Here is a 26449-nt window from a genome sequence, read left to right as displayed (position 1 = left end):
CAGAAGAAGAAAATTCTGAAAGTATGGTAATATCTGTATAAGTTCAGGGTGGTGGGTTCGCCATAACATTTCCTTTCAAACATTTAAAATGTTTTATCAGGCGAAGAAGAGTAACAACATTCATCCTACGAGAATTTGAAAGTTGTTTTGTACAAGGATAACCAGCACGTTACTTTAAATGATCCATGCATGCAGTGTTATATTATGTTGGAGGTGACATGGAAGCTAGATTCGGATCAACACAGTGATGCCTTGTCGGCGAGGGTGAAGAGTCAAAGTCAAGATACATAATGGACGAGTTGCGGACAAGAAAATGAGCGTTATCGCATTCTAAAGCATGTAAACAACTTTCTTCTATGTAAAACACGAGCATGAGGTGGGGGCAGGATTTTTGTCAGCTTTATCGAAGAGCATATTGACTAACTGTGCACAACTTTCTGAGTAGAGCAAGGTACAAGAATTGCATGAACAATCGATATCATCAACCACTAACGCGAGAAACAGAGATTGAGAACTGCACAGAGCTTGAGTATGAAGCATCTGATCTCAGACATAATTAACATATTCACATCATGTAAATGTCCTTTGGTTGACAGAGTAATGATCTTTTCCGAAGGTGAATTAAACTTTCCTACTGGCTCCGAGAGGAAGAGGCCGGTTGTTAAGGTAAGATTTGCCTGCACGTTAAAATTTATCAAAACCGAATGGTAAGGCATTTGCCCAGTGTAATAAACAGCGAGATACATCTAAAACGGACCTAGACTGTTTATCGTTTGCTCTTTCCTGCGGTCTTGCTAAATCGATATTTTTACACGACATGTACGTCATGTTTCTGGTGTGAGCATTAGCGTTCTGGTTCAAGTGTAGCGTGCAGCACTCCAACAATTATTCCCGTGTACCAGGTGATATTTTTTGTAAAGATATCTATTTCGTGTACCCCTGAAAAATATTATGCACCTGAGGGGTAAGATTCTGTAAGATTCTGAGAAAGATGCCTGTTCTGCATTGCTCTCTTTATTTATGCTTTCTTGAAAGAAAAGCTGGACAAATCTCAATTTCTGTGGCATTTCTCTTTATATTGTTGCAGGTTCCCTTTGCATTTAGAATCTAGTATGCGCCCCGAAAGTGAAAGAATAAAACTTTTGCTCAAGCTTTCCTCAAGGAATATTTCAATATTTCAACCATTCTCTTCCAAAATCAAGAATAAAAATTTTGGTACTAGAGAAACAAATTACCCCAGATTTACCGATAATTAAAATTCAAAATGGCCGACATCCCTGTGTTAACTCCATGGAGAAAAAATAAAACGGTGGATTTTCGAAAAACTAAGATGGTCAATTTTTTTTTAAATCAAGAGCTTTAAAATGAACCCCAATAAGTGGTAGGTCAAAAAAAAATTGAAAAGTTTGAGAGTCCTAATATCTGTCCCCGAAGCGCATTCTACCTTAAGAGTATCTTGAATTGCGAAGTTTTAATCAGTGTCTTTCTCGAATCTCTGCAGGTTTACAGAACAAGCTACAAGGCTAAAACTCAAATAATGCACGCATTTATTTCCATCGTCCTTTTTGTTTCCAGTTTGTTCGATTGAATGACGATGGCAACCCCGGCAAGGCAGCAGAGGAGATTATCCGTACGATGTTCGATCGATGGAAGCTTTCCAAACCCGACCTGGTGCTATCACTCCATGGTGCCACTGATATTCAAGTGCGCCTGCGTAATGGAGACGAGGATAACTGCATGATAAAAGGTTTATGCAGAGTGAGTGATTGATGATCGTTCGTAGTGCATTCAGGGTTATCGGGAGAAATTGTCACAATGATGCGCATATTACGTTCGCTGTATAATATGATAACGGATTTTTTGAAATTCCTTTTCAAATATCATACCCCCAAAATATGATTTTCTGACGAGACGCCCGGCATTTCCCTTCATCGTTCACTGACATTTTCTGTCCCAAACTTTATGAATCGTTCTTCAATAGTCCAGATGTTCCACTTATATTTTTTGGGGTGTAAATATAATTTAATATAAGCCCATGGCATGATTGTTTTACGCAAACTAAAAGCTTATCAGAGTAAAGGAAATAATTGTTCTGTTTTTTCCATCAAATTTATCAGTTGATAAACACTGTAGATTCATTGTGGCTACTTTCGAACAGCGGTGACAAAGATGTTCTCAGAATTGTCGACGGAGTTCGGACGCGAGCTGAAGTCACTGACAGAGACAAGGTCGTCTCTATCGGTTTCATGACGTCACACTCGGTCGAAGGCAAATACTTGGACTCGGTTACTTCTGCAAAACACGCAGTGAAGGTAAGCAGTATGACAGTTTTGGGAGTCTCCTTTTGACTCTAATGCATCGGTCGAACAAGCTACATGCTTGTGGCACTGTGGGGAAAGGGTTAGTGTACCGGACTCACTGTGGTTGATGGTGAGTTTGAGACTTTCAGAACTTTGGCATGATGTTGTACCTTGATCAAGGCCCTCCACTCATCTTATCTTGGGAAGTGGATGAATCATCCTGCGATTGGGCGTTCGCCCGTTGGATGATGCATTGAGACCCCCAATGTCCTATGTCCCTATGTTGGAAGACGGTGAGCTCGAGACTCAATCAATGTTGTGCCCTTGAGTACGGCATTTTCTCATCGTTGCTTCATTGGATGATGGGAAGTGGGTACCTTATTCTGTAAGTGGCCTTCGCCTGTCAGATGAAGTATCGAATATGAATCTATAAAAAATATGTATACTGCACGTTTATGTAATGCAATGCAAGAGGAAATCTTACAGCTGCACTGTCGTTCAGTCCATCTTCCTTGTCATCTTAACCTTTGTGAGGACTCAGATTCCATGGAATAAAGACGTGGGGATCCCAAAATCTGAGGATGTATTTTGATTTGCAATTGATTCAACTCTTTGGAGTTAATATCTTTATTCATGATTAATATCTTTAGTCATGATTGAATTGTAGTAAACTTTAGTATTAAAAAAGCGTTAGAAAGATTCACTGGATCTGTTTTCATCTGTGTTCACCGAAAACTACGAACAAGCAAAGATACTTCTGCACAGTAACGCGAATCTCAACATTTTCAGAGTTTCAGTCCGGCCAATGGAGAGACAATGTCGCCAGCGCCGAAACGCCACTCGGTGCCCCCATCAGCACCTCCCTACACACATCTCGTTCTCGTCGACCTCGAGAGTGAGGAAGCCGAGGACAAATTTCAAGAAATCCTAACTTCAGAAATTGAGAGTCGACTGATATCTGGTAAGTTTGAAGAAATATTTAGATATTATTCCCTAATATTTTTCTTCGTTCAGCGAAGGAAAATACGAGTGACGTAATGACCGTGTCACCACGAGTCGAAGACGAGTGGTGACACGGTCATTACGTCACTCGTATTTTCCGAGCTGAACGAAGAAAAATATTAGGGAATAATATACTTATCACCTGCACAAGCCAAGAATTCGTTATTTTTTGCAAAATAAAATAAGTTTTCCATGACGATTCCGCGTTAAAACTTTTGAACTACTTTAGGAATAAATATCAGTACGCCGTGCACAAGTTGTCAATCATTTCCAGTCATCCGTCGTGCGCGTTAGCGCTCACGCTCGTTCGTTTGTGGAGCAAATGACAGCTCTCGGCCTACACGTAGGCTACCTTCCGCAAAGTTATACTCTATTTCAAAGATTGCATAGTCCTAGAAATTTATCACAGACGAAGATACGCTATTTTTCTTGAACAAATATCGACTGAATCTCGACGGCGTGAACACTGTAAACGTCGCGCCTGACCCTGTTCGCAATGCGTACGGAACCTACGGTATTACGCGACCAGCTTCGAGTTCGTTGTTTCCGCAAATTATCACGTAATTCCTTCGGAATATACAGGCGGTACACTCTTGTGTTTACATTGTTCGGATTAGTAATGTCGTAGTCTGTGAAAATATCGATTTCATTACATGACTTTTGATCGTGGGAGAAACATCGGCCGCCATGTTGTTTGTTTACATATTTACGAGCACACCGAAGATCGGCAAAAAAAAGGTCCGACGCACCAAAATTGATGACATAGACGCGGGTTGTCGTGACGTAGAACGACCAGAGAATAAATCCCGTATTTTTTGTTCGGAGACGACAAACTTGGCTTGTGCATGTGATAACATGCATTATATCTTTCTTAAAAATTTTCTTACAAATTTCACATCGTACGCTTCATTAAAATGATCGTCCTTTTCAATTACAGATAACACTTTTAAGCCTACGATATTTGTTCAGACGCAAATCGACAAAAAATCAGTCCGACATATCAAAGAAGCGTTGGCTGGAAGGCGTCCCGTCGTCCTTTGCGAATACACCGGGTCCGAGCATTTTCTTTCATATGCTCTGCAATGTGAAAATATTCAGTGAGTTGAGAAATTTAAATGAATTTTTGTAAATTTTGATTGCCCATATTCTATTACTTTAAGAACTTGGTGTGAAACAAATAATTCTCAATAAATGATGTGCCATATTAGAGTTTAGAAAATTGTCACCTAAACTAACTAAAAACGAACAAAAACCTGTTAATTATGCTTCATCTTTCACGAACGATGCAGTAGCATCGATACGGGTGATATAAGACTCGATAAATAACTTTGCAATTATTAGACAGTGGACGGGTATTTATTCGAGTATTGTAGGGACCTAGTTGAAAAGAGTTCGTGGTAAACAAAACGGACCTAGAGAAACCGTGCAGACATGGACAATTTGTTTTCTTCCCCTCTTCAGACAGTTTAAGAAGAGGTATGCAAATCACCTGAAGCGTGTATTTTACGGAGACGTTTCCGATTCAGAATCAGAGAATCTGTTTGAGGAATTCTGCGATCAGGTGCATACTATAATGAATTCCAAAGATTTGGTGAGTACAAATGAGATAGGTTTGTTGCAAGTATCATAATCAATTTTTCGTTCTATGTGATGTATCCGTCAGAAAAGTGAATGCGTTTTTTGTACGGAAACCGACGAGAAATTTCTATTGACAAAACAAACAAACAAACAAACAAACAAACAAACATACATACATAATTTTAATCATACTTAATTGGTTAAACCGCACTCGAATAAACGTGCAACCTTGGAGGTTTATCATGTGAACATAAAGTGTAAGGTTTTGCCACATTATCAGTTTCTGTGATGAAACAGAATAGTAAAGACCGCATATTATTATATAGCCTGCTACAAGGACAGATAATATAACAAATGAAGATCTTTTTACAGTTGTGAATAATTTATTGTCAAAATGGTACATGTTGAGATCACAAAATCACGTCAATGATCTCCAAGTGTTTACGAGAAAACTTTTCTTCTCAGATTTCATCGACACTTTTTGACTCTTCATTGTTCAAAATATTTCTCATTATCAGAATATTTTCATAACTTTTTACTTCAGATCGAGATTTACAACGTAACCACGTGTGATAATTTTGATGACAGCATTCTGCTGGCCTTACTGAAAGGTAAACAATGTGGTTTAAACTGTTTATAGTTTGTTTTACTACAAATAGACTAAATCATTTCAATAACTGCCTATTCGGTTTTGATCACACTCGAACATAATTTTAATCTACGTCTCAAAGGAGATTACTGAAAATAAATCCTGTGCATTCCACGGCGGACCCCATTGTTAACATATCTCTTAAACTTCTCATATCAATATGTGTTAGGGCCTTATTTGTACACGCCATGCCAAAAGTACAATAGTCTAAATAAATCGTTAGCTCCTATGATTTGACCGAATTCCCGTTGTCGTTGTTAGCGTGGTATTGTTGCAAGCTCTCCTGCACAAGATATTATGATTTCGAAAAAGGAAGTTTAATCAATATGATGTAATTATGCTAGAAACCACACCCAGCGACGGTATACATTTTTACCAGATCACGACATATATGCATGAGCAATAGCGAGTGCATACATGAACTTCAAGTGAACAGGTCAACACCGAGTAGAATACCGTCGCTGGATGTGCTTTATTGCTTTTATATCATAACAGTATGTTGAAATTCTGGCATGGAATGTCTAAAAATATTTTTTGTTCTTGCCAAGGGTTCGCGCGTGTGCCAACCGAGCTACATCGCGAATATACCACGGTTCTTTTCAGGTCTCAACCAATCAGATCGCTGTATTTGTGCCATCAATATAACCCACTTGTATGGTATAATTTACGATAAATCAACCGAAGGTATAACAAACGTGTTTTGACGATAATATGTCGTATCATCGACTCAGAGGACAACTAAGCTTTCTTCCATTCAGGGTGCTAAGTTTCTGTAAGTGAAAGGTCTGTGAAAAACGTTTCACACTCTCACTTTCATCAGCTTCAGGTGCAACCAAGGAATATTTCTTCAAGGCATTTTCATGGAACAGATGTGATATCGCAAGACGGATGATATTTCTTCACAATCTTGTACTCTCTGACGATGACGTGAGTATCTTCGAATATATCAGAATTTTACCTCTTCAGGAAAATTCAAGAAGTGGTACTCACAATACATTGCAGTGAGTTCCGCCATTATGGGCTACTGTGCTTGATGTATGGCAGGTATTACATCATCATGTCTGGGAGGATACCACTGTTTTAATTTGCCAAGTCTTTTTCCATAAGTGAGTCGATATGAAGAAAAAATATGGCTAGATGTCTTTATTGAAAGTTAAGGACGTGTAGGTGAAATGATAAACCTTAAAGTCGTGATTCTACACTGTGACATCTAGTTTACATTATTCCCCTTCACTTTTTCGTTCCTATGTTGGTTGCATTTTTGTATCGAATATTCGAAGCCTCCTAACCATTAAGTGGATGGACCAACATTCTAAACACTTCTGGTAGACTTTGTCAAGGTCTGTGCTTGGGTAAAAATGTCAGTTTTTTTTTATCATGTGCGGTTTATTCATAGACAGCAGAAGTAGGGGGTGTATATGGTGAATCTCAGGGGCAAGCTTTAAGACAGCTGGTTGAAGAAGATAAGAATTAGGTTGTTATTATGTGAATATGGTTGAAATATTTGCATAATGGCACAAGCATGAACTTTTCACAACAAAAAAAGTTCGTAGCAGGACTGACGATATCTACCAACCAAGCTTGGCATGATTGTTTTGATGATCGGCCGTAATATACACCTGGTTTCCTTGTTTTTAGATGGCGGAGCTGATGACAAGAGCGCTTTGCGATGAGAAATGTCGATTGGGTTTCATTGAATTGTTCCTGGAGTGTGGTTTACAGATGGAAAATTACTTGACAGAAGAACGACTGGACAAGCTTTATGAATTGGTGAGTTATCTGAGAAAAAATCACATTTGTTGATCTGTAGGAAAATACAACCCTTTTCAGAATTAGAGCGCGAAGCCACTGCAGTGAACTGCAATAAAACTGCTCACACTAATTAGTTTCAGCTGTAGCCAGCTGGCAAAGTCGACAACATTGTATGTCCCATGCAGACAGTTTGTCTGGGGAAGTTGAAATAAAAAAGATTTGTAGATGGACCAGTGCATGGTAATGTTACATTGTATCTTAATCTTGAACACAGGGTGCCAATCGTAAACTCTCATTTACAACTCGAGCCTCAGACAGAGCTAGTTTTGCCTTTGTACAAGCAGACTTTTTGGTCCTTATCAAGTAGCCTTGTTCAACACCAAAGTGGCCACGGCTACAGCTGAAACTAATTAGTGTAAGCAGTTTTATTGCAGTTCACTGCAGTGGCTTCGCGCTCTAATTCTGAAAAGGGTTGTAATTAGTACAGGTACGTCGATTAAATAAACCAATCAACCGATGGTATAGCAATACATTTTCAATCGTTAAGATTCGACTTGTCAAACACCGAATCGTGTAGCGACCTCACACAACTATTCTCGTGCGACATAGATTAGAAATCCACTTGAAATGTTTGTCAGTCCCTGTTTTAGAATACTTTTTTGTCAATTTATTTTCATTTAAACTGAAAAATCTGGCCGCTTAAATCTAAAAGTCGGGACAGTGAAATCCACTATTGACTGAACCCATGCTTGTGATATTTGTTTTTGCAGACAGCACACCAGAGTGACGTCACCTTAGTTCCTCAGGTAAACTGATTTTGCAGAATGTTATAAACCGAGTTCTCAATTTTTTTATTACCGTTACTTTTGCTGTCACGGACGGGCATGTAGGAAAACCCAGAATTGTTTCAAAAAGCATATCAAATCGACATCACGGGCATTTTCTCTCAAAAGCAGCTCTTTTTAAAATTTAATTTGATCACATCTTCGTAACATATTGTCGGTCCCAGCACCTGTTGGCAAGAATTTGATGAGTGAAACACTTCATTCAGTACTTTGCTAGGATATTCCGTACCGGTAAAGCGTAGATCAAGTCAACCCATCTTGCGATCATGATATTGTGTGTATGTATTATTTTCTCGAAATCGTAACAGAATTGGAACATTAGACCACAATTCTAATTCTAATCATAGATTCAATGTTTTGTTTTCTTTGTTTAGGAAACGAGTGGCTGCAAGTGTTATCAAAAAAGTGTCACCGATATGGTGAGGACGGCGATGCGTGGTCAGTACACAAGGCATGGTGAGTTTGTTTCTTTTGATAAAATCACAGACAAATACAGAAATATTTGTCTGTGATAAAATCAAAACGCGTGACAATATTTTTAGTCACACTAACATCCTGATCATTTTACATGGCAACGGTACATATAAATATAAAGTCTTCCTTCCTTACCAGAAAATTTAGCACTTGGAATAACTTAGTAAAAAGGGGCGTGAAACAACAATTTACAACAACAGCCAACAAGAAAAGGGCAAACGCATATGAACTTCTCAACAGCAGAATACTGAGAGTCGGGAAGTTTCGAGTTTTCGCGAGCAAATTGGTCAAGGCAAGCACGCCGGGAAATGTCGAAATCGCATAGTGCTGGCTTTAATTTTGACAAGAGTTACAATGACTTATAGCTTTTCTGTTCTCATGACAGATGACGCAAAGCCATACACGGATTTATTTATTTGGGCGCTGTTGGTCAACAGGTCAGTTATAAATATATTCTTATCACAACATTTAAATGTATAGAGTGATGGGACTTCTCATTCGTTGTGCAATCACAGGATCAACTTTGACCACCTTTCCCTCAATTTCATAGTTTCCGTAGCCGATAACATCTGTAAACTGCTCTGAAATCAAAGTGTATTGTTTGATTGCAGATTCGATCTTGCTCCGTTTCTTTGGCTGAGGTGTGTTGATCCAATCGCGCTGGCCCTAGTGGCTAGCAGATTCTACAAGTACGTAGCAGGGAGGGGATTTCCTGATCCGGACGATGGATCCCATCGACGGGAGATGGCATGGTAAGTTTAAAATATTATGCCATCTGAAATACACAAATTATGGGTCAAAAATCGCATATCGTTCAGGAGGTTGAAAGTCCACAACGACAGAAAACGCTACATCACAGATAATGAATAACAAACTACACACAATACACAATTCAGGCAAAACAACAGACTATTGATGTCCCATGTCTCAAAATAGAGGGAGCCCTTTTAAACAATATTTGAACACATTGTCAGAAGAATTGACTATAGGTCAATAGTGGCAACGAAATCGGGGAGAATATGTCCATTTTGTATGCGCATTACTCTCACAACGAACGAACATGGTAAGTTTACACGTATATCGTGTAGAGGAGTCACATCAACATTTCCAACACGTTGCCATGGTGCTGCTCAAATTACTTTATAATGCCATCTATTACTCTCCAGTGAATATGAGGAGAAGGCGTGCAGTATCTTGACGGAAATCGAGAACGTTGATCCGGATGCCGCGATGCAGCTTGTAACGCGAAGACACCCGTCATACGGGAATTTAGACCATCTAGAACTCGGTGCTCTGGCATCGTGCAAGGTGAGTAACCGCCATTCTTTGGATTATCATTGCCTGCATAGCCAATCGGCACGTAGAACATGAATCTCTTCTCCGAACATTTTGTCCTTATGCACCTTTGCAAGAATACGTGAGATATTCGCATGACAACTCTAACAAACGACCATTCTACACATCTTTGGATATTGACAGAAGTTTGTTGCACACCACACATGTCAGATGGTGCTCGACCGTCGATGGGATGGAGATATTTCAGATGCTTGGTGCAGTAAGGTTAGGCTTAAGATATACTTGAAAGTCTTCATCTTGAGAAAAAAGTAAATGGCGCTCTCAATGTCAATATGACCACGAGGACTAACAGGTCTGACATATATGCCTGATGTACGCAAACAAAACTTTATAAAGTGTTGCTTATTCTTAGAAGTAATTGATGGCAGAACTCAATTTTTTGTATAGAGAAAGATTTAAATATCTCAGCAGTTTCATCCATGTATAACATGGTTTTGTGAGCTTCCAAAGTAGAGAATGATAGATATTCCTGAAGTAAGAGGAAGCATAAAAAACCTGATAAACGAATAAAGAATGCTTATTTGTTGTGAATATATTATGCTGTTGTATCCCCATCTTACAGAATATGAAGATCGTCATGAAAAATAAAACCTTCCCAAAATTTTACAATATACAGATTGCGAGAATGTCAATCAACAAAAAGTTACCCACTGTACACTGACAAATACACCGAACACCTTGTCAAGTAACCTCTCCTTTTTCATGTATTTTTTTCTGTAGCTGATTGCTCCTGTATTATTTCCACCTCTCATATTTTGTAGAGTCAAGTTCAAAACTGGTAAATTTTTCGTTACTTACCTTCGCTTTTTGCTATAGTTTTAGAAATCAAGAATCGTGAACCCGGCCTTTGTTTTACATTTCGCTATCTTCTGTACCACCGACAAGTTCGTGAGTTGTATGAATGCAAAGGTCACAAATAGTTCAGAGAATCCGGTCGTTGGCGACAGTATATCTAACCACGGAACGATATCATCGCGAAGAGAACGTCAATCTGTCCACCTTGAGGAGAGTCTATGCTTCAAAAATTATCTTTAAAACGACAAAATTCCAAAAGGGTCTTTATCATCATGTAATCTTTGATGGACATTCCATAACTTTCATTTTCTGAAACGAGTGTTTGTGTGTCAGTATGAACTTTTTCGCCGCTTTTTATCCGCAGAACACACGTGCTTTGGGAAACTAGCCGCGTTTTACGATACTCCGATGACCAAGTTCGTGTTCAACTGGGTGAGTAAAGCGAATAGTGTCTTAGTGAGTGTAGTAGGCGGAAGTGCCATGTTAGAGTAGGTGTGATCACAGCACCTCTACCAAAGGGGGACCGTGAACAAAGTGATAGAAAATGATTAAAAGATGTTAGTATGTACCGATAATTCTTCTATAGTACGGTATTATTGTGATTCGTCCCTTCATAAACGGCAGTTACAGTCCACTAATACGTGGCAACTTACTGTATGAAAGTATCCCTGAGTTAAGTTTCTGTAATATGCCTTCATATATTTTGTGCGGCAATGTCTGATTATCAAAGGAAATATTGAACTTTTACTTGTACGTAAAGAATAGTCATGGGGACTTGAAAAGCCCTGCCTACCCGTTTTAAGAATTGATACTCTTGTAGCAGAACGAAGTGGGCCTGCTGTATGTTAACTATGCCGGTATACTTTGTGACTTATCATGTTTCAATGTAATTAACTCCATTGTGTGTACTTTTAATTAATTTTTTTACCGTAATACCTTTGCAGATAACATGGTTGGCGTTTGTCATCTTGTTCTCACATGTATCAATTTACCTCAGACGTCTACCATTCACCATTGCTGACTACATTCTACATGGCTGGTTGGCTGTCCTTTTGATCGACGGATTCTGGCAGGTACGTACACGGATATGGTGTATTGAAATCGATGTTAAAACAAATATATATGACTCTTCATTTTGTGATCGCAACACCACTAGCACTTTTTTGAAAGCTGACGGACTGAAAATGAAAGTCTCCATATTTACATGTAAGGCTTACAAGCACATCATATTAGCAAGACATTGTAAATCCATTGGATTGTTCCAATCAAGGTGCTGTGTAGGATGACACTTCAGAACTCCTTGAAGTTTCGTCAGTGTGTGAATTCTTTCCATGTACAAATTTTTCCTACGCCTTTGATGAGCTTAAATTGCAGATTTCTAAACTTTAGAATAGGGTGGACAGATCACCAATGACGTCTTAACATTGACGATAGTTTGTATGCCTTTTATGGTGTTTTTGTTAAAATTGGCGACAAATCCTAATTGTTCTGATCATACAGATGTTAGTACCGCCAGATGACCGTCGCTCGATAAAACGGACAATCCTGAATTATCGTAAAAGCGTCTGGAACTGGTTTGATATGACGGCACTGACCTGTGCTGCTGTCGCCTTCGGACTTCGTTTTTACGACAACGCCACCGCATTTGAAATGGTGAAAGTTCTCTATGCGTGTAGCTGCTGTTTGTTTTGGCTGAGAGTTCTACGCTCCTATATATTCCACCAGTACCTGGGACCCTTTATTATCATGATACGTGGAATGGTATGTCACTCAATTACTGTATCACTCCAAGAACAGTTGTCGTAGTATCCACGAACAAGTGACTCGTCCTATCGATAAGACGAAGCTTCGGAAATCTCCATAAACGTACTGGATACGAGTTTGCGAACAACAATTCAACAATAATTCCGTCTCACGCCTTTTATTTTCAAATGTGTACAGTTGCACCCATTCCCTGCTAATTGGTAAATTTTCATCATTCGTTGAGTAGGCGTCATTCTCCATCTGTGATGTGTGAAGCATTAAGAGCAATCATAGTCATGGAGAAACAAGTTTCAATTAGCAACATCGATGTGATGCGTATACTTTGATTTTGTCATAATATTACTTTCATTGCAGTTAAAGGAGATGTACTGGTTTTTATGGGTGCTTGTTGTGTTCATAGTCGGATTCGGAGTAGCCATCAACATAATACTTTCTGTTGAACGCAGTCCAAACGTCGATATTCTTCGAGACATATTCTACTTTCCCTACTTTCAGTTGTACGGGGAGCTTTTCTTGGATGCCATGAACACAACAAGTGAGTGCCTCGCATTAATTACTCACAACATGAGATTTTTATCGATAGATAGTTTAGTTAAAAAGTGAAAATCTCATTACAACATTAAACTTCCTGTTTTGAGAATATTGGCCACAATGTTGTACGATACTAGATAAATGAAATTCTACGTTTAGTTTATACAGCATAACATTTGTAACCTCCACAAATGTAATAATCTCCACAAATGTAATATCAACCACAATTGTAATAAAATAGTCAACCATAAATGTAACAACCCGCAACCACAAATGTAATAAACAAATTAACCATAAATGTAATAAAACTCAACCACAAATGTAATAAACTTGAACTTGCATATGTGATCATTTGTTTATCAATGCCCTGAGTAAATAATAACTTTAATAAGACTAGTGTAAAGTTATTGCATACTTTCCTGACACTAGGTTTTCTTTCCGAAACACAGAATAGAATACTTTGAGAACGCTATCAGAACGGCGAGGTACTGAACCGTTAGATAATGGAAGTGGAACAGCAGTTCTAGACACTGATAATTACATAATAAGGAAGCGTCAAAATAACTCGTCAACCAGTGATACCACACAAAGTTTATGGCAGATGACTCAGAACAAATAACAGAGAAATATAAAACCTTATAACAGAAACTTACGACACAAAACATGGTGACGAGAACATATATTTCAATCTAGTAAAAAACAATACGAACAATACCTTGACACAGTAGAACAAAATTAGACATCCTGGCATCCCTAGTGAAGGAACAAACTTCAAGTGGGACAACATAGGAATACAGCCAATCTATCGATTATTCCACACAATTTATCCACTGAAGACGAATTTGAGGCAATTGATTAAGAAAGTACGGCAATTTTCGAAAAAACGGCGTTAAAGGATCGTAGTGTTATACAGTCTTTCCCACTCTCATGCTGGAGTAGCGACTGCACTGACATTCATATTACAGCTGTGTCTCGCCGTGGCCAAACACTTCTATACACAAAACAGTGAAACGTAAAATACACTTTCAAATATACGTACAAACACACTAAAACGCAAACAATCAAGATATGAATAATGAGTGGAGTTGCTTTCCTTATTACATAGATCAATATTTAAATGCTAATTCCTCAATTGCAACGATAAAAATAGATTTATTACATTTATAGTTGATAAGTATTACATTTATGGGTGATTTTTTTATTACATTTATGGTTACCATTTATTACATTTGTGGTTGGTGTTTTTATTACATTTATGGTTGCTTTTTGTTACATTTATGGGCGATATTACATTTATTGGTGCATTTTATTACAATTCTGGTTGATATTACATTTGTGGAGATTATTACAATTTGTGGAGATTACAACATTTTGATGCGCTTGCACAACAACGTCTCAGTACCAATGTATTTACTTCAGTTCTACCGTACTTGCAATTGAGCAGCATTGTTAACTGAACATAGCATTGATACTTGTGACGTCACGTCGCAGTGACGTCAGTAGGTGAAATGCGCGTGAGGGAGGTGAATAAGATATCAGACGATACAGAAGAGCGAATGATGCAGAAATTGTGTGAAAAAAGCGGAACTAAAAGTCATTTCTATATGTTTGAAACTTTGAATATTGGTTTGATGGTTTAAAAATCCGAACTTTAATAATTTGATTTCGCCACGCTGTGACGCAAAAATGACGTATCAACCCGCAAGTACCCGGATGGCCCACGGTCGAGAATAAATTGAAAAACGACAACGCGGTTGTCACCAAAAGGTCAGGACAACGTCATATTCACACACTCATACTAGTACTACAACTTTTTGAGGCTGCATCACCGAGTAAACGAAACAATGTTTTGAAATTTGACTTTGGCCTCCAGGTATACAGATTTGACTGAAGCCATAATGAGTCGAAACAGTACTTTGTTTTCTAATTTTTGCTGTTTTTCTTGACATAGACGATAAACAGATACCGGATACTGTGTCCTCAGTGGCATTCTCGATGTTTCTAGCAGTGTATCTAATCATAGGGAATCTTTTACTGCTCAATATACTCATCGCAATCTTCAGGTTAGTTTAATTACTGTTCCTATTCCTGGCTTCTTGAAACACCTTGTGGTTGACAAAGACGGGCAGTCTTGCTACAAACATGTGCCACAATTTTCCCATGATGAAATTTCCACGCAATTACACATCATTATTAAATGGAAGTAATTTTTGAATATTATCCAAAAGAAGGTTTTATCTCGAAAACATCATGTACGCCGAAAAATAGATGAAAAGATAGATATTGTAGCACACCGCGTGTTCACTCCGTGGCGCGATTCGCTAAACAAAGCGACATGACCAGAGAAAAAATTGGTCACTGCTCAAAAATGACATGAGATGGTATTTTATCAAGACTTTTCCCTCTAGAAATAGTCCCAAATGTGCCGGGTCATATGACGATGTATGGATTGATGTGTGCATGTACAAAGGAATGGCGGGTGGTTAGAGCACGATGAGCGGCGTGTCTCTGAGTGAAAGAGCAAGATTTTCTATTCCATCCGTGCAAAAACTTGAAAAGCCGATCGAAAACAAAGAATGCTGTGCAACAGAGGGCGTCATTCAGAATTCTAAGGACATTTCGGGTGACGAACGTCCCTCGTTGAGTAATAAAACGGGCGATATCAACTGCATGGACAGTTTCAAGCTCGCTCTTCTATGTCTGTCATTTGCGTAGTACGAAGTTGCACTAGCTGACAAATATACTGATTAAACCGTGTTGTTTTTCCTGTTACAGTGGTGTGTATCAACGCATAGAGGCCAATTCGAGGAGGGAATGGCGACACAAAAGATACTTTCTCGTCAGGGAATACCAGGAGAAACCATCACTTCCAGCACCGTTTTCCATTTGCATCTATATCTACAGAATCATCAAATACTGCTTTTCTAAGTGTCAGAAACAAGGTAGTCAGTTAAAGAAAAACAAATGCAAAAAACACAAAAAAGCCTGGAAAAGAAGACAAAAAGACAAACTATTTTTAATGTGGTTAAATCGTAACACCTGCTATATCTGTCTCTCTGTCCCTGCCTGCCCCCCCCTCTCTCTCTCTCTCTCTCTCTCTCTCTCTCTCTCTCTCTCTCTCTCTCTCTCTCTCTGATTGCGCCATTTAGTCCGAATAAGAAACCAAAACTGCCATTTCGCTTCCACTCAGTCGTGAATTTGTATAAACGGTGTTGAATTTCTCCACTCCGGAAGGCGAATGTTATCAGGTGCTTAATGACGTATCACTTTATGATTAGAGCAATGTTGTCGCATCCCCATTATCTTCATCTTAAAATGTAAAATGCACATTTTACTACAATGTTTCGTAATAAAAATCCGCATTTTCTATTTGAACGCAAGTTACTCTACTCTTGTCGTCAACTCTGTTTGCGTTCCGTATACTTTGCTTTGCCAATCGGAACAGCCAACAAAATTAACGACATAACAAGATGGCGCTGTTTTCTGATTTATTCCAGGTGTTAACAACGACATATTATACTTACATGGAACCAACGTGGACGATGAAAGGCGAAACTTGAACGAGTTAGAACTGAAGTGTTTGGATAGCTACAAGAGACGACAGCAGCAGAAGGAACAGCCTAGTTTAGAAACAAAACTGTCACAATTGGAAAAAAGGTAAATCCTGAGGCCAAAATATGTGCTTTTTCCTGGCTCCGAAAGGTTTAATTGTTGAAAATGCTTAAAATATTGATTGCCGAGTTCTTCGAAACATGTGTTTTCTGTGACTGAGCAGTAGCCAGGTTTATGGTATGAACATTGGATTTGTCCTTCGTACAAACTTTATCACCCATGCTTCAAAATCATCTACGGTGCAAACTTGTTTTTAACCCAGGCTGCCCAGCGCACACATATTTTGTACAACCGACACCGTTTTTCAGTTCGCTGTTTCAATTTAAGGTAGAACGCACCTCGGGGACAGATATTCGGACTCTCAAACTTTTACAATTCTTTTCTGATCTATCACTTGTGGGGGTTCATTTTGAAGCTCTTGTGTAAGAAAAAAATTTCACCGTCTTAGTTTCTTGAAAAATGTATTTTTCTTCATAGCGTTATCACAGCCTGAGGGATGGGCGGCCATTTTGAATTTCAAATATTGGTAAAATATTTGGTAATTTGTTTCTGTAGTACCAAAATTTGCACGGTGACCGTCGATTTTTATTCTTGATTTTGAAAGAGGATAGTTGAAAGCTTCCTTGAGGAAAGTTTGAGCAAAAGTTAAAGTCTTTCATTTTCGAGGCGCATACTACCATAAGCAATTGAAATGATGGAAAAACCTGTCTCGCTATTTGACCTAATACCGAAAAACAGCTTGAAAATGAAATAAAATTGCAAAATTGTAAATGCAGTGTGATTTTGGAGTGAATAAAGTTTCATCGTTTTGGAAATAGGAAATAATTATTTTTACCCAGAGTAGACAGAACCTCGAAAATGCAAACTGTCAACCTTTCTCTAGACTGTAAAGCCCAGTCGTGTGCGGGCGCTCCGTACCTCCGCCCCCGAAAACACGGAGCGCCCGCACACGACTGGGCTTTACAGTCTAACCTTTCTCTTGATACTAGAGAAAAAAATACCCAATATTTACCGATATTTGAAATTCAAAATGGTCACCATCCCTGAGTTATCTTTTTGGGGAGGGGAATAAAATCTCAAAACCGAGAATCAAAATAAGCCCCTCAAGTGGTTGGCCAAAAGAATATCGGAAAAGTTTGAGAGTCCGATGCGTATTCTACCGTAATGCCGTGATGACGGCTACTTTGAATTTCAACTTGCAGTAAATGTTATCTGATTTTCTTATCTGTTACCACTATGTGGATGCTATAAATACCTGATTTATATTCTTTATTTTGAAGATAATAGCTCATTTTTTCAGGAAAGTTTGAGCAAAAGTTTAATTCTTTCACTTTGGATTAAAGTGACAAAGTCGGCCATTTTTCATGAATTTTGTTTGAAACGAGATGCTACTCATATTGTTTGACATCTTGAAGGTACTGAATAAATAGTTGACCATGCATATATTGGACCCTGGTTTTAGACACGATACATGAAACCATCGCGAAAATGAATTAATGGTCATGAACATTAATTCATTTTCGCGATGGTTTCATATAATTTCAACATGTCAAACAATAAAAGTAATATCTTGCATCAAACAAAATTCATGAAAAATGGCCGACTTTGTCCCGTTAATAAATATCACTGCCTGTAGTTTTGATACATATATTATCATCTGCAATGATATTTTCACCATAACTGTTATTGATGACATTCATACCGCTTGTATGTGACAGGTTGAAACACATGGAGCGAATATTAGAAGATAATTTACACCAATGATGGATCTGACATCACGATGACCTTTGCTGACACCTCCTGACCTTTGAGCAGCTGACAAACATTTGTGTCGTCGGCCTGAAGACTGCACGTCCGCGTCCTTTATCTCCTTTGTAGGACAACAGTGCAGTGTGATCCTTCGAACTTGGTCTTCCGCATATATTTGATGTCTTTAAGAATGTTGCATCTGGGCACGGATGCAGACAGTCGTAAGGGGCTCCCTTCATTGCATCGTTCTAGGTTAGCGAACGCTGCACTTGCTGGATACCTTGTCCAAAACGCGAATTCAAAAGATGTCGAAATTAAAACTTAATTTTAAAGCCGTTTGGCTAAGGACAATTCACAAGCATTTCAAGTTTTGGGTACCCAAACTGACGTACGTTTTGTAAATGACTTGATCAGCTTCACTTTACGGATAAATTCAATCAATCAATCAATCTTTACTATACTCAACTCACACTAGCAGAGAGTGTGGTATGGTACATTCCAAAATTGGACAAAGTACAAAACTGAACACTTTCAAGAGGACAACAAAGTATCCAAGTTGTACAATAAACAAACTGTTTATTGATATTTCCCAACCAACACACCGAAACGGAGACTTGTTCAGTGTTGTCAGGAAATACTCATACCGGTAATAAGCACCTATTACCTGGTCATGAGGGGTGTAGCGCCTGTTCATTGTTACACCAGAGGGATCATGCGTCACCAGAAACACATCGTTATTTCCCGATAGCTCGAATAAAGACCGGATTATAGGTGTTTTATAGCACACAACGTGCTCATGTTAATATTTTATGTTATAGTTTTAAAATGTGTTTTGATATTATGCACTGCAACAATCCATCGAGACAGTGACATGTTTACTCGGCGATTTCTCCATTGCGGTAACAATAGTACCAATTTCTTAAAAAAATATCCTAAGCATACCTATCAACACCCTTGGTTGCGCTTGAATCTTTGTTGTCGATGAGCTGTTCAAGTTCCTACGATGTTGGAATGGAAAATATTACTATTTCAGAGGCTTGTCGCTCATCAACAGTTATCATTTAAATCAAGTTTATTACCAAATAGGGTTAACCAGAAATTTCATGATGATGCTCATGTTAACCTATGCCAAGAATACTAAAAGTTGAAGGTCACATCTTTATTTGCATTTATTTGCATCAAAGACCCCTATCAAAGCCAATTCCTTGTAAATTCCTTGTAAAGATATAAAAATGACAATATATGGAGATTGATAATTTGAAGACATATACACAACTTTGCAAGAAAATGTTGTCAGAAAAACATTGATGAATGCATAAATATTTGGTAATGATTGAAATATTTGCAACTTCCTTTGAGCAACGATGCTGGTTTTGCCAGGCTTAGCAAAGAGCACCTTTACAGAGTAGATTAAAATCTATTATTACACATTTGAAATATACATGTATTTTAGACATTACTTTTATAATACTAAAAATCAACCATGGATGGAATACTTATCAAGTAAAAAAATAAGTTAAAAACTGGTAAGTTATGATAAAAGTCTACACCTGAAAACACCTTTCATTGTAAAAGCTAAATTGTTAAATGTGTTGTCAGACATTTACATTTTTCACTATACAAGTGTAATCATCTGAATAAATATGAACAAGGTTCACTTAGGATTCCACTCTGACCTTTACACTGTTGCACCCCACTTAGGAAAGTTATCTTGTCCCTTTAACTACAACATTGGGATGAAATTGAGTGTTTTCTATGATGAAGTGGGTAGAGATATACCAGCATCAAGGTCTGGGATTGTCAGGATTTGGGTCAAAGGTCGCCCATGACGCATCAATTTTCAAAGATTTTAATTTTACATTTTGATATATAGAAAGTCTTTAACAAAGGCTAATTCTAAATTTACACTTGCAGTGAAAATATAAACGTCTTCACAAATTTTACAACTATACAGAAAAAAAAAAGAAAATATCATGTAAATACATGACAATTGATATGTATATACTTGTATATAACATTGAATAATAAAAAGGATAACATACATCACATGTGTTTAGTATGTCTTACGACTGAAAGACAATGGGGCAAAAAGTGAGCAAAAACGTGAAGAACCATCTTTTGATCAATTAGAGGTTGTCAATCATAAAAACTTAAATAGAGTCTTTGTTGCAAAATTTATTGTATATTTTATTGTACGATTCTTATTCCAATTTTGATGTATGGACCATGAATTGATATCTTATACCATAAACTTGATAATGAAAATGACATAGTGGGTATATTTCACCTTGAAGATTGATGGCCACTTAATTATTCTGTTGACTAATTTTTACACAAATGGGACTTTCTTTACAGAATTATAAACCGAATCAAGAGTGATTTTAAGAACACTTGAAAGAATTGAACAAAATGTTTGGTCTTGCAAATGATGATATGCACTGTGACTATGCCCTAAGATGATCAATACAATGCTTTAAAGAAACATTTTCTGCTAAAAGATTATTCATTACAGATAAAAACTCATCAGATATTGGCATTCTTTATTGTAGTTGGAGTCTCTAACTAACCTCTTCAATGACATAGTATTTTGCACACAAACTTTTGTATACAGCATTTTGGAAAATTTTATTCAAACGAGGAAATCTTGTTTTATAGAAAACGAGCATGTGATGGTATTCAATGTTGTTAGCACACACTATTCAAATGATTCAAAATCTCAGAAATGACATCAACCTGTTTAAATATGCCATCATGATTTCTCAATCAATTTCCCTTCTGGAAAATCACTGATATTTGCTAGAAATGTCCTGGACCCTGCTACCAAAATTGATGAGACCGTTTCAAGGTTTAGTGAAAATTATAATTTGGAATGCTCAGAAAAGAAGATATTTCAGAACTATTTCTTTAAACTCTTTTCGCAAATTTCACGATGTGTTATCATAATGCCTCGCCTGGAACAGTTCTTGGTGGAAAAGTATAAATAGATCTCAATGATATGTGAAAATGATTTGTCATCAATTGAAATTAGTTTGTAAAACTACCAACTTCAAATTTTAGATTGCAAATTATACTATGAAAATTGAAATGCCATGTGCAGGAAAACAAAAACTTTCCCATTCACAGTATCATTAAATTTGATCATTGTAGATTATCACTTTTACGATCTTTTTGAAGATTGCCAATTTTTATGATTTCAGTTGCTAAAAGTTGATTGAAAATAAGTCAGTCATCATATTGATAAAATTCATATACACAGTATTTAAAATATTGAAAATTATTGCTTCAAATTTTTGATCACCAGACTCTCTAAAAATCAAGTTATGAAGAATTAAAAACTAAACTTGGTGATTGTTAGAATTGCTGTAAATTCAGAGGCAATGAATGCAATGATTGCACTGATCACCAAATATGGAAAGGTCATGAATATTCATTTATGCTAATTACCCACATTATATTTGGTGAATCTAAGTCAGTGTGGAAGACACCCTTATAAAAATTTTGATTTCAAACTGCAAAATTTTTATTTTAACTCTTTCACAGCCAACCGAGCCATCACATTAAGTGACATGCCACTTTATACTGTCAAAAATTCATAGAACACTATGAATTTGGTGTCCAGTGAAAGGTATTTTGAGATTCTCACATCATCTCTGTATGAAAATTTCAGTCAGTGTTGGTGCTGACACGTTTCTGTTGATTCGCCTCAGTCCAAGATCATCCGTCTCAGTGTAGCTGGCCTCAATCTTACGGTGTCTGTCCAGTTTTCTCTTCCACTGTATTGCCAGGGCTGTGGCTTGGGTTTCGTCACCTGACTCCTCATCAGAGGGCTGCTTCAAACCCTAGTTACAATGGAAAGAAATGGTGGAGAGATTCTTCCTCAATAGATAGCACTCAAACTTCACAAACATGGGATGAAAAAATTGTTTTTAACATAAAGACCTGCTTGCTCATTACTTTGGCTTTTGCATATTAGTGTAAAAATAGCTATCTACAAACTACATATCTGATTTGATCAGTAAAATATCAGTTTTCATTGGTGGGATTTGATTACAATTGATGTGTTTATGTAAAGTTTTTTCCTTCGTAAAAAATCGTGTTTGAAAAATCATATTCGCTTCAAGATTTTGCTAGCCTTGTCACTGTAGCAAATACAAATATATTTCAATCAAGAATTATAAAATAGCATAATACTTATAACGTTATCCTTTACTGTGCTCACTTTTTTATATGAACTTGTAAAAACTTAGTGGAAGCACTGGAAGGACAGACACCATCGATATTTCAAGGTTAAATTACTGCACACTTACTTTGACGCTGGCAGTTTCTGCTGCTTTCAGAGTCTTCATCACCGCTTCCATCAGATTCTCCGCATTCTTCACCAGCACTATATCCGTGGATTTGTCCTCCGGAGTGGCCGCCTTGACGCTGGCTATGATACTCAGCTGTTTGCCGTAGGACGGGATTTGATTGGCGTAGTGAAGCAGCTCATCAGAAAACCTAGGTGTCGGGTGAAAGGTCAGGCATGTCACATGATCAAGGTACCTGGGTACTACAGAAGTCTTACTACATTTTACAGCAAAGTTGGAACTCAAGATGTATAGGTACAACAACAAAGAGAGCATAAATGAAGTTTTTTACAGCTGAAAAGCTAAAAACATGTTTTGCTTTATTGATATTACATTAGGAAGAATAAGCATCTATTTATTGTACAGTAGCAGATGGGTCCTGTCAACTATTTTTCACACCTTAAGTTCATGTGTTCACACTGAGTTGATTATCACTACACTCATGTGTGGCATTTTTGATACATATTTTATTATATCATTGAGCATTGAAGGTGTAATCTTGGATCATGTCATACAACATCGCCCATGCAGACAGATTACAGTAATATATCATATAATCATTTGTTTAAAAACATCCAGAGTACTACTGGGTTGTGCGATACTAATGGGCAATATGAAACAGCTATGAACAGTGGTGTACAGATTATTTGAACTGCTTTGGCATGGCCTATTTTGACTTTAAGATAATAGGAGTTCAAATGATCCCTGTATTATTTCACAGGGGAGATCAACACAGCAATTGTCACCTTTTATCCAAGCAATACTTGGCAATGATTCTTGCAAATTTGACGATGACCAATCCGTTGGCTGCGATGGCTTTCGCTGTGTTAATGACTTCTTCTTTACACTACAAAAACAGAAATGACAAGGAATGGTTGAGATTCAGACCAAAAACTAGATCTAAGCGATATTACAGGCTGCTTAGTAATGGAAATGCGTTATTACATAAACAAAACATTAATGCCCAATACAGTAATGATTGTTCCTGACCTACAACACAATCATTTATGAAGGTAAGATGACACACAAAAATCACATTGTGTGATGTTTTGAATTCTTTACAAATACGAACTGAAAACTCTAAAGGGACTTCCTTCAGAAAAATAACAACAACATTGCTCCTGTTTTTGAAGTCATGTAGAATAACCCATCAAAACTTACTGAGAGTGACCCTTGACCTCTTGTAAAGTCAGCCATGTCGTACATCTGTGCTGACATTGTCTTTGCGACCTTCACAATGGCATTGTTGTCATCCTCCCATCTATCTGTCTCCTGCTGCAAGACCAGAGCTGCGGCCGCCAGCGACTTGGAATGCCTGGAGCCCAAGAAAGTTTCCCACTTTCTGCCTTCTGGGGGCGCTACACTGGTGAAGCTGGCTGAGAACTCTGGCTTTGGTGGCGGTGTTGGAGTGCCATCAATACCGCCACTGTCGGGGAAAAGCAAGTTGAAAATGTATATGTCACCTAGCGTGCAGGCTGTGAATGATTCACGGGATACTCAGTGAAGGGCATAAAAAAGATCTTTGAACATGATTTTCATCACCTTTTTATCATTTGAAGAGTCAATTCAAACTTTCTGAAATGTACTTCAGAGTCACCAATAATGGTCAATTTTCACTCAACTTACGTTTGTTATGACATAAGTATCTTTGTGATGTAATTCTGACATTTACCAGAAAATTGATCGTCAAAGTACTAAAATCTTCCATATTCAAACTGGACCTAGGTATACATTGTACATTAAACCATATGTCATCTTTGAGCAAGGAGACAGCATATCTAATCTAAGCTTTGGACTGAAATGAAACTACTCCAGATAGTTTTTGTATTCTCTACCAGCTTTTTTAAAATGGGGATTTCTTTTTTTTTTCCGTTAATGGATAATTATTTTTCTGGCGTTTTCTTTATTTTTTAATTAAAAACTCCATAGTTTCAAATAATGTTGTAATTTGGTGAAATAGGCTTTTTGGTGCATCAGAGTTTTCAACACAACTGATAGATAAAATAAGTATTTTTTTTTACTATGCTTAGAGGATATTCACCGTCCCGCCATAATTAAGGGCACACATTAAGCATTTCCCATTTGGTGCAACATAAAATAGATAATTCAATTATAAACTTTTTGAGATCCAATAATCTTACAGAGTTGAATGATACAGAGAGATTGAAAACACAACATCACTTGCGGGGCAGAGTGGACAAAATTCACATGGATGGTAGCTATAGTGTATCTAATGGAATGTTAGTCACAGTCACTGCATGAACAGCATACAGTAGTAAGTCTAAGAACTGACGAGTTTGTCAAAACCAAGTTACAGTGTCAATATTAAGGTAGTATGTGCCTTGAAAATGAAAGACTTAAACTTTTGCCTGAACTTTCCTTAAGGCATCTTTCATCCATTTTCTTTCAAAACCAACAATAAAAATTGCGGGTCACTGTGCAAATTTTGGTACTAGAGAAACAAATAACCCAAGATTTACCGAAATTTAAAATTCAAAATGGCCACATTCCCTGTGTTAACCATACGGAGGAAAGTGAATTTTCGAATTTCGAAAAACTAAGACATTGAAAAGTTTTCTTACACCAAGAGCTTTAAAACAAACCCCCACAAGTGGTAGATCAGAAAAGAATTTTAAAGTTTGAGAGTCCAAATATCTGTCCCCGAGGCGCATTCTACCTTAATGGTGATACAAGATTTATATAATAAAAACTTTAAACAAGAACTAGATCCACGAAGAGAGAAAGGGTGTGAAGATGTTATAATTAGAAAACGTGCAAATACAATTCACCGCACTGTGCTGACACTTAAAAACTTTTATAAATGATTACAATGGCTTGCTTGGTGGTTTTCCCACTATGAAGTTTGTACAATTAGTTTGTGTTTGTAGATTGTACATATTTGATTGACTAATAAAGTCTGCACTGTTTCAAAACATCTCGACGCAGAGAATTTGAGGAAATGATAATGTTTGAAGCATGATATGGAAAGAAATTGTGCAAAGACATACATACGACACAAGGACGAAACAGTGACGACAATAATCGCAATGATACTTTTTACCTAGATGTGGGTCCCGCGAGATCAGTGTCTGTGGTGTAGTATGTTGATGTACTGATAGCAGAGTGGTGGGACAGCGGAGTGGAGGTTGTACTGCTGCAGATGGGGGGAGCATTGGCAGCGAGGGTTGAATTGAGGAAGAAAGTCAATGTCATGCGTATTACTGAAGCAGAATTGAGGTGAGAGCATTTTTCATTATCATTCGCAATATCAGAGATGTTAGAAATTGCACACTGATTTTAGTTTTTGATGATTTATGAATGTTGAGGTGAATGCACTAGTACGTGTTATGAAGTAAATCTTTGAATGAAGAATTGTATATTTCTCAGATTTCTAAATAATTATTTAGTAAACACTTCTAGGTACATGAATTTGTTAGACTGCTTTCAAAACTTGACATGTCCAATGCAGGCACTGCAATTCAAACATGTCACTCTACACTGTGTGGTCATAGCAATGTTTCTAACTTGTAGCTTGATCGAAAATGAAGTTACAACCATACTGGCATTTGCCTTTGTTCAGATTTGGAGTATAAAAAATACTGTGAGACAGAAAGTGCTTTACGTAAATTGTATGTGACCAGCACCGACTTGCTCTATTTTGGCACTAGTTTGGCCAGCATGCATGAAAATGTCGCA

The 26449-nt window shown here is 37.5% G+C and overlaps 2 protein-coding genes across 4 annotated transcripts in view; one reads left to right on the top strand and one right to left on the bottom strand.

The window, feature by feature from the left end:
* Positions 1-467: 467 nt before the first annotated feature.
* LOC139120090 (transient receptor potential cation channel subfamily M member-like 2) lies at positions 468-19494 on the top strand. The gene is made up of 24 exons (XM_070684172.1): positions 468-666; positions 1576-1758; positions 2118-2312; positions 3090-3261; positions 4240-4399; positions 4764-4893; positions 5425-5491; positions 6350-6456; positions 7168-7299; positions 8052-8087; positions 8501-8582; positions 8986-9037; positions 9212-9352; positions 9767-9908; positions 10080-10160; positions 10677-10734; positions 11116-11183; positions 11696-11824; positions 12252-12512; positions 12870-13050; positions 14998-15109; positions 15822-15988; positions 16544-16703; positions 18377-19494. The coding sequence occupies exons 1-24, from the start codon at positions 532-534 to the stop codon at positions 18420-18422; spliced, it is 2997 nt and encodes a 998-aa protein (XP_070540273.1). The 5' UTR covers positions 468-531; the 3' UTR covers positions 18423-19494.
* LOC139120088 (uncharacterized) overlaps positions 19462-26449 on the bottom strand; it is a 33738-nt gene continuing 26750 nt past the window's right edge. Inside the window, exons 24-28 of one of the 3 annotated variants that reach the window (XM_070684169.1) lie at positions 25815-25907; positions 23915-24179; positions 23500-23600; positions 22715-22904; positions 19462-22246 (exon numbers count right to left, since the gene is read on the bottom strand). In XM_070684169.1, coding sequence (XP_070540270.1) covers positions 22052-22246; positions 22715-22904; positions 23500-23600; positions 23915-24179; positions 25815-25907 — 844 coding nt within the window. In that variant the 3' untranslated portion in view covers positions 19462-22051. The remainder of the gene's footprint in view (positions 22247-22714; positions 22905-23499; positions 23601-23914; positions 24180-25814; positions 25908-26449) is intronic. The other 2 variants (XM_070684170.1, XM_070684171.1) reach the window with 2 other exon arrangements.

This window comes from Ptychodera flava, chromosome 20, assembly GCF_041260155.1.
Source record: "Ptychodera flava strain L36383 chromosome 20, AS_Pfla_20210202, whole genome shotgun sequence".
Classification (NCBI taxonomy): domain Eukaryota; kingdom Metazoa; phylum Hemichordata; class Enteropneusta; family Ptychoderidae; genus Ptychodera; species Ptychodera flava.
The sequence above is the reverse complement of the archived record's forward strand: the minus strand, read 5'-3'. Positions and strand labels throughout refer to the sequence as shown.